This window comes from Triticum aestivum, chromosome 6A (assembly GCF_018294505.1).
Source record: "Triticum aestivum cultivar Chinese Spring chromosome 6A, IWGSC CS RefSeq v2.1, whole genome shotgun sequence".
In the NCBI taxonomy this organism is placed as follows: Eukaryota; Viridiplantae; Streptophyta; class Magnoliopsida; order Poales; family Poaceae; genus Triticum; species Triticum aestivum.
Genome location: NC_057809.1, coordinates 25,502,568 through 25,511,126, shown reverse-complemented (window position 1 = coordinate 25,511,126; position 8,559 = coordinate 25,502,568). Strand labels below are relative to the sequence as shown.

At 40.2% G+C, this 8,559-nt stretch overlaps 1 protein-coding gene across 2 annotated transcripts; it reads right to left on the bottom strand.

Annotated features, from left to right (window-relative positions):
- Positions 1 to 1,725: 1,725 nt before the first annotated feature.
- On the bottom strand, positions 1,726 to 7,972 carry LOC123130099 (uncharacterized). 2 transcript variants are annotated; one of them, XM_044550051.1, is made up of 6 exons: positions 7,716 to 7,972; positions 3,125 to 3,245; positions 2,830 to 2,889; positions 2,459 to 2,738; positions 2,037 to 2,354; positions 1,726 to 1,970 (listed from the first exon to the last, which is right to left on the bottom strand). In XM_044550051.1, the coding sequence occupies exons 1-6, from the start codon at positions 7,820 to 7,822 to the stop codon at positions 1,783 to 1,785; spliced, it is 1,074 nt and encodes a 357-aa protein (XP_044405986.1). In that variant the 5' UTR covers positions 7,823 to 7,972; the 3' UTR covers positions 1,726 to 1,782. The 2 variants fall into 2 exon arrangements, with proteins under 2 accessions (XP_044405986.1, XP_044405987.1); XM_044550052.1 differs by having other exon boundaries at positions 2,118 to 2,354.
- Between the last annotated feature and the right edge of the window lie 587 nt (positions 7,973 to 8,559).

The following is an 8,559-nucleotide window of genomic DNA, read 5'->3' as shown; positions in this document are numbered from 1 at the left end:
CAAGCAGCTGGGTTCTGCTAGATGGCATATATTTCTCAGCGTTCTAAAACTATATCAAGCTTGTACTGCTGACCTTTGTGCCAAAACTTATTAATACCAAATCTGATACTGAACTACATGTATTACTAGTTATATAGATATTTACTACCCCGAGAACAGATCGCTGAATCTATCTGCATATTTAACAGCTCCTGTGGTTTGTAGGCTTCTGAACTCATGTTTTCATGTGTGCATGAATGTGCTTCTTAAATCAATATTACCTCTGTCCCAAAATTCTTGTCCTAGATTTGTCTATGTATCTAGTCGGAGGGAGTACTTTTTTATTATATTTGTTAGCTTATGAGATGACAAAATAATTATATCTTACTGCTTGTCCTCTGCAAAATCCAGTTTCTTCATATATGGTTGTTGATTGATCCACAGTAATGCTTGAGAGCTTGAGGTGGTGCTCTGTTGATTCAATAGGTAATCATGCAGTTGAGCTATTAAGAGTCAAGATATAAGATCTGGGCAACCATTTACATTTTTGTCATAGTCCATTGTAGACGTGGTTGTCTTGCAAGGCCATCGTCCACTGGTGTATTAGCAATTCAGCATTCTCATTACCTGTGCAATTTTCAGAATATTTGGGAATGCAGATGCACATCCTCATGAAAAGTGAACATCCCTTTGACTAGGTGATGGTTTTCTTATGTATAATTCTAAAGCATGTGAAGTCTATGGCTTCAGCTTTTGAAATCCTGAGCGCTTGATCACGTTCAGCTAGTGTAGCATGCTTGATCAACAGAGAATTCTTTTTCAATTTTGAAGGACCTGTTATTTCTCAAGTTAGTAGAACGGGAAAACTTGGCTATGACCCAAATCAAAGGCAGACAAAAAGGGACAGAAGCATATATGTTGTGTCACAACATGAATGGGAGAAAAACTCGACTGTTACCCACATGAAAAACAACTAGCTTTCAAGTCTGTGTATTGTGATCCTAGACAACACCCCACATCTACTTGTGTTTCCTGGTATTGCGATCTACTTGTTGGGATGTGCCTTTTCTTGGACTCCCATGTTTTATCATTATTCTTTTCCCCTCTTACTTGTATGTTTTTTTGGTTCAGTATCCCTCATAATCGGGTCAATTTGTTTAGGTTTTCGAACCGTTTTTCCTTGTAAACTAGCTTATGGTTTTTGACCCAGTTTCCCTCATGACCTGGTTCAATTTCTTTTGAACTCAGATCAATATTTGGATGCGGACCCCCCTCACCCCAGCCAAGCTTGTTGGGCAAACGGCTAGCATATCCTAGGGAAATTTCTCTGGAAGTCCACGATGAGGATGGTGTTTGATAATATTTTTAGTACAAAGAAGAAGCCCACTAGTACGATGATGAGACTATAGGACTTGTTCCATCGCAATATATACCCTACAAAATAGTTTACTAGACCTACACTTTTAGCTATTCAGAAGAGAAACTTCGTATGACTATCCAGAAAAATACATACTAACCTCATTATTCATTAGTCACCAGATCTGAAGATGCATGTAGCAATGCGGGTTGGAACATACTAGTGCATAAAGCAATGAAATGGCAAACATCCTATCAGGAGACTAAATGAAATGGCATATGCATCATTGTACACATCAGGAATTATGTTCTATGGATATTGGGAGTAATTGGCCCAATCGGAAATAGAAACAAGAATCCATGTCCTGGTGTCTTCCTTGTACTTCCGAATCCACCAATATAAGACAAATCATTCAGAATGTTTCTTGGGACAAGGCTGCAATTTCATCAATGAATTGAGTTGGGAGGCATGCTACCTGACCCATTTTCGAATCTAGAGTAATATGTGGAGCTAGAGCCAAAGAAGCCTTCTGATCTTTCAAAACCAGGAAGATTATTCCTGGACCTTGCGCACGACATTCTATGCCACAAATGACCAGGAGCAGAACCGCTAGGTGGCCTCAAGTGTTGTGAACCTGCAATAACATAGTCAGTTTACAAGCATTCAATAAACATCCAATGTTGTTGGTCAGGAGAAATACCGTTGTTGTTTCCATGATCTGTTAATGGCCTAAAGTATTCTAGTGTGAAATTGGGAGCGCGGTGGGTAATGAAGCCTTGACCTCTTGCACAAGGAGGAAGCTGATGAAAGACGCCTTGACATTCTGGGGCATGAGGATGTAACCCTTGACCTGATAGTCCAATAGGAGGATGCCGAGCATGGAAGTCGTGACCTAGTAGTCCAGGAGGAGGATACGGACAATATGAGCCTTGCTCTGCTAGTACCAGGGGAGGACGACGAAAGTATAGGCCATCATCTACTGGTGCATGAAGAGGATGAACAGGGTATGATTGGTTATCTGAAAGAAGAGAAGGATGATGTCCATGATCTATAAGTACTAGAGGAGGACACCGAGAGAATAAGACTTCCATGCATCTGGATTAATAGATAATACAAGCTTACCATATATCACTTCTTGTGCTTCCATGTGAGTGCCCCCGATGTCTTGTATTTTCTCAATACTTACCTCTCCCTCACTTGTGTTTACTAGTGGTTTTCGGTCCCGTACAACAAAACCGATAAATGAGTCTTGGTTTCTATCGATTGTTGATGCGCCTTTCCAGAAACCATATTTTGCAAGGACTGTTATTATGTCCTTGTGTCCAGGACATACATAAATATATGAACCATCTTCTGTTGTTGCTAAACCAATTCTTTTGTTCACTTTTAACATCTTTGCAACCTGCATCAGTGTCATAAATAGCTTAAGCGTAATATTCTGAATGTCCATACCTTCTAAAGACTAGAAATGAAAAATCAAGTGTCAATTTTACCTGCTTCATTCCCTCTAAGCCATTTTTCGAAGACTCAACGATCAACAACAGGGAAATAACCTAATAAGATATTGGTTGCAAGTATAAATCAGTTTCGGTTTATTTCTGTGATATTTCAGTAACTATTAAAACTTATGATGAAAGAAAATTAACGCTAGAAAACACATAGTTATCTAGGTATATCAAATACAATTTCAAACTCATTTCAGCACAAAAGTAAATAATCCTAAAACAGGAGAATGGCAAATCATAAGAACAAGGATGAATCATCTATAATGTAAGAAAATGATCTTACCATTATTGACCGGTTTTGAGAGTGACGAAGATCCTTGAGGAATTTTTTAAAAACCCCCCATTTCACTCTTCCTTTGATTTCTAAGGTTTTCGGCCAAACAATATCTTGAATTTTTTCCCCACTGCAAAGAGAACACGTGGAAATCTATAATCAGAAACAACATGATTCGAACGTCCACCATTTACAACAACTAAATATTTGTTTTTCAATCTAAGAAACAAATATAATCCTACTTTATGATTACAGTGGAAAATACACACATACACACACACACACACACACACACACACACACACACACACACATATATATATATATATATATATATATATATATATATATATTATGTGCATCACATTATCATTAAATCTGGTCAATTCAAGGCATGCATGTGTTGTCATGCAAAGACAAATCATATTAGTTCTAACTTGTAAAAAGCAATCAAAGCACCATATAAAAAGAATAGAATCATATGTAGTGGAGATGTTGCAACAATGAAATGGTTCAATCCTGAATTAATTAACATGTTAATGCCCTCTATAATTCATACAATAATATGATGAAATACTCATTTTGTTGGAGTTTGACTTGTTTTGACCTCATTGACCTCTCGTTATCAAATTCTTTTTGGACAATATGCCCCACTAATTAGTACCAGTAGAAAATGTATGTTCTCTCCTTGTACTCTTATGAAAATTGATGCCTAAAGGACCAAGACCATCTCACGTCCTACAGTTTAACTTCAAGGCTTCAACACCTATTATGCATGGGAATGGAGATTTGACTGGATTGAGTAGAAAAACAGTTACATAACTTAGAAACATGGTGCAAACTTCTACCAATCAACATCCTAGAAAGGATATTGTTGGGTTGAGTGTATGTGTGGGGTGTGCGTATGGGTTGTTGGCCCAAAGGCTCACCCTTGTGAATATCTACTCATACTTGTAGGTTATAGTTAAAGAGCAAGAGAGTGTTATAGATTTATCCCCAAGAGACAACATGGTATGACACCCAGGTTACAACTAAAGCCATCACTAGCAGCAAGAGGAAAGGTGGTGCTCATAGCTATGGGTGAAGAGATGTTTTGTCGCTAGTGGATCTCTTGGAGTGAGGAGAAAATCGCATGGGCGAAGCTGTAGCAGAGTCCTAGCCTTTAGCAGATAGGAAATGGTCTGGAGCGGGGGGGGGGGGGGGGGGGGGGGGGGGGGGAGAGGGGCGGGAGAGAACCGCTGGTGGTGGTGGACCAGAGCAGCGAGAAGAAGTTCTTGCGGCCAGGAGCGTGGGGCAGCACAGCAAATCGGCATTGAAGCTTGTGGCGTGCAACCTTGTGGCTCGTGCAGGAACTGTAGGTCATGGGTGCTCGGGGTAGCAGCGGGAGGCGTACATGTGGCTGCTCAAAATCAAAAGCTCATCCGAGATGACGGCCGATAGTGCGTGCAAGTAGAAGGACCTGCAGGTCTGCGGTGTTGGTCCGTGGTGGTGAAAGGAGTGATTGGTGAGGTCTGTACGACTACTATCACTTGGAGGTAGCGGTGTTGGTGTAGTGAGTACTGTAGCAAGAAGCAGAGAAGATGTATGTTGCCTAAATTTGTTTGTGGGCTGCTGATGCTGCTGTCTTAGAGTGGAGAGAAGGAGATATTTTTTTGCTGGTTGCGGAAAGAAGGCAAAGCAGAACATCTTGTAGGAGGTGTGGCTGGTGTTTTGACATGTAACAGCGTGATGGATTTAGGGCCTTGGTGCGCTAGTTGCATTGAACCTGGTTCTGGTTGTTGATTGTTGTTGTTCAAGTAAGCTAAAACTTAATACCCGATAGAGCAGAAGAGAGGAGGCATAGTCGCTTGCTATTGGTGCTTTCTAGTGACACTGAACCATGGGGAAAAATCAAAGAATTGAGAAGCTCCTTCAAAAACACACAAAAAACTCAGAGAATCTCCAACAATGGCCCTATAATAGGGCACAAAAAAGTAGCTCGAGTAAAATTTGGGACACCAATAAGTGAATTTTAGGGCACCAGAAAATGCTCATCAACTATAGAAGCCCTAAAATTGGTGCCCCAAAAATACCGTGGATGTCGTTTTGTGCTTGTCCTATTTTAGGGCACTTGTTGGAGCAGTGTTTTTGGCATAAAGTGATGTAAAACAGCCATTTTATTGTGGTCCTACGTGGTCCCCCGTTTGGAGCAAATTTTGTGGCAGCAGCCGAAGTGTTTTATATTTGCAGCATATGGCCGCTCGCCGCCGTCGTTGTAGGGCAAGAATTCACCGGAAGTGTCATAGAAAGGTTAGTGCCTCTACGCATACTATTGCGTGTGTTGCCTAGCCAGGACGCTATTGGAGGTGCGGAGGGGGCTCTATGCGGGAGGATTCGAGTAGGGTTCGCCGGAATCAACAATATATCCAGTCTCGGTGGAGTCACTGGAAGGAGGTGAAGGATACGGGTAGGGGACTTGCAAGCCTCACATGATGGAAGGGGTGCACAGCTAGCGCGCTGATGATGTGCTGACATAGTTACACATCGGGGCACCATCTTCTCGCTCTGATCACTCGCTGTGATTTTGCCCTATTAAGAAGGAGGAGGTTGTGGGCCGCCATCACTCCGGTGGCACGAGCCTCTCGCCGTGGAGGTCAAGGTGGATAGATACGACCACAAAGTGGAATGGTGGAGTTCATTGATAATTTTTAAATTTCAGGATCTGCTTTTCATCTGTCATTGATGATTTTAAAATTATATATAAAGTTCACGATCGACTCTTGATCCATCCTACATGTGCTTGAGTAAGCATGATGCGGTATGTTTTATTCTCCAGATCTGATAGTTGATTAGGAATAGGAAGGGACCCCTAAAGAATGATGAGACACTCTTTCAGAGGTGGTGTCAATGGCATTCAATTTATGAGTTATGAATTCTCTCTTTAGAAACAAAGAAACAAAGCCATTCAGCGGATACATGTAACAAGTATTTGTAAATTCATTGTGGACCAATTGGTAGGGCAGATCATTGTAGGTGGCACAACATACAAGTTCATACTTATAATTCAAACATTTTTTAAATGGCTGCATACCTTTGTGCATATATATGACTAAATGGCATATTGCTTCTTCAGTCTCATTTGAGTATATAAGGCGTGCATGCAATTTTAATAAGACTCTCTATTTTGCTCTCATTTACCTATTGTCTTTTGAGATTGGATATTTTTTCACTCATACCTAAGACACTAATAGAAGGAAGCCATGTCAATTTGGAAGCAACCATTGTGGCTAATAGTTCAACCGGAATTTTTTTTTGCTCAGTGCACCATGATATTTAAGCTACTATTGTAACAAACTGAAAGATGTTTCAAACATTCTCTTTCACTGGTGTGGTTCAATGAAAGGTGAGCCATGCGGTGGCCGAGATCATCTTCTTGGGATTGACCACCTTTAGACATATTTGTGATAGGGTGGACTCTAGGATCACTATCGGTGAGGGTGAAAAGGAGGATAAGCAGTGACACGGATGGGGCGCCATATTGAAATAGAGGATCTAGACCTGTGGGAGTCTTTGAGGCATGCATACTGGACTAGGGGCATGTGATTTGTTTCTCCCATTGCAAAGCACAAGAATGTTGCTAGTAGAATTAAATCACATAAGCTTGGGAAATCAAGTCATAGATTGTCTAACTAAGGGCTTAGGACTCGAGGAATATAATTTAGCTTGTAACAAGATGGTAATGATAGATATTTATCACCCATCTGAGGGGGAGTGTTTCTTTTAGAAATTGAGGGGGGGGGGGGGGGTTGATTCTATGTGTGGGGTGTGTGTACAGGTTTCGACCAAATTAAAGGCTTACTCTTATGTATACACTTATACTTGCAGGTTGTAGCTAGAGATCAAGTGAGTGTTCCAGACCCCCCCCCCCCCCCACACACACACACACACAATAGACAACATCACTTTATTGTGAATAATGTCATCTAAGTTACACAATCCATGATGTTCAAATTAATTTGGTTGTAAATCATATTATATGTGTGTATGTATTTTAATAGCTCGAACTATTTCAAGTAATTCAAAGCAACATGGAAAATGGGATATCTAAGGAAAATGGTGCCCAAGGAAAAAATCCCTATTTAAACATCACATTAGCGGTTTTTGCACCGAGGAATTTTGAGGAAACATTGACTAAGATCATTTTATGACATATCAAGTATTGCAAATGAACTAATTGTTCTAAAAATCATCATCAGTTTAATACGACTTGCAAGTAATAATGGGCCATCTCCAAAGAAGACTAGAACTAGAAGCCATGTAGTAATAAATTCAAAAGGTTAAAATTGGTTAACACAAACTTAATGTTCACCGTGGTTCAAATATTACTTTATCAGCCGAAATTGACATTTTTCCTAACTCATCAAAATACACCTACGTTAGTGCAAAACACCAATTTGGTAAGCCAAAACACCAACCATTTTTACATGTATAGGGTTGCCTGTTATCAAAACAAAATCTACTACTTATCTAAAGACACAACAATGCAAACATTATACTAAATCAATAATAAGAATGATGTCAAAAAATACCATTTGAAAGCATAACCAAGGTACTTATTTACCTTCTAAAAAAGGCGAGAACAGGCACTGTGGCAGTCTTAAGTCTGATCACACCACCCCCTAGACTTGTACAGGCAAACGGAGATACGGAACCAATGACAGACTTCATATCATCATCTGAAAAATGAGATGACAGTGCATTAGAAATATAATGTGTTGTTTAACATCCATGTAAATCATGTTACCTTATATATGTAATCCTCCTGCAACATTCTATTTTGCAGATACCCGTACAGGCCTTAGTTACCTATAAAACTTCTCAGAGAAGCATCTGCGAGCTGATGTTGTGTTCCAGGCTACATATTTCTGATATTTTATTTTACTACCAGAGATACAAGTTAAAGATGGAGAAGAATCTATGCGTGGGCTTCAGGTTCTACGATGAATTTGTTTGTGGGAGAGAGCACTACGCATTCAGTGGCAAGAATAAATGATTGTGCCTTTCATAAAAAACAAAAAAATAGCGTGCTAAGAGAAATAGGAGCGGCCTCCTCCAAATGGTATACACACTATAGCACGCTATTTACAAAGAGTGAATTACAGAAAACCACCATACTGGCGTCCAGGTTTGCGTGAAAACCGGTTTATGAATTTCTGTCAGAAACCACTCATTCTTGACCTAATCTTTTGCAAAAAACAATAGTTGGCAGATTTGGCTCATTTGATGATGATTATGACAGATGAAGCCCACCCTTTGCTTATGTCGGTAACAGTACACAATAAACAACGCTAGAGGGGTCTTTTGGCAAAAGCACCACCCCTCTCAAAAAAAAGATTGCCTTAAAAGTGTTAACCACCTAGACCAGGGCCGACCGGCCCAAAGTCGTGCGACCCTACCGCCCACGC

Excerpts from the sequence above, each read along its gene's own strand:
- LOC123130099 (XM_044550051.1), bottom strand. The coding sequence starts at position 7,822 with ATGAAGTCTGTCATTGGTTCCGTATCTCCGTTTGCCTGTACAAGTCTA. Across the intron at positions 2,890-3,124 it reads CTCAAAACCGGTCAATAATG|GTTATTTCCCTGTTGTTGAT; the intron begins GTAAGATCATTT and ends ATATCTTATTAG. Across the intron at positions 2,355-2,458 it reads AGCACAAGAAGTGATATATG|ATAACCAATCATACCCTGTT; the intron begins GTAAGCTTGTAT and ends CTCTTCTTTCAG.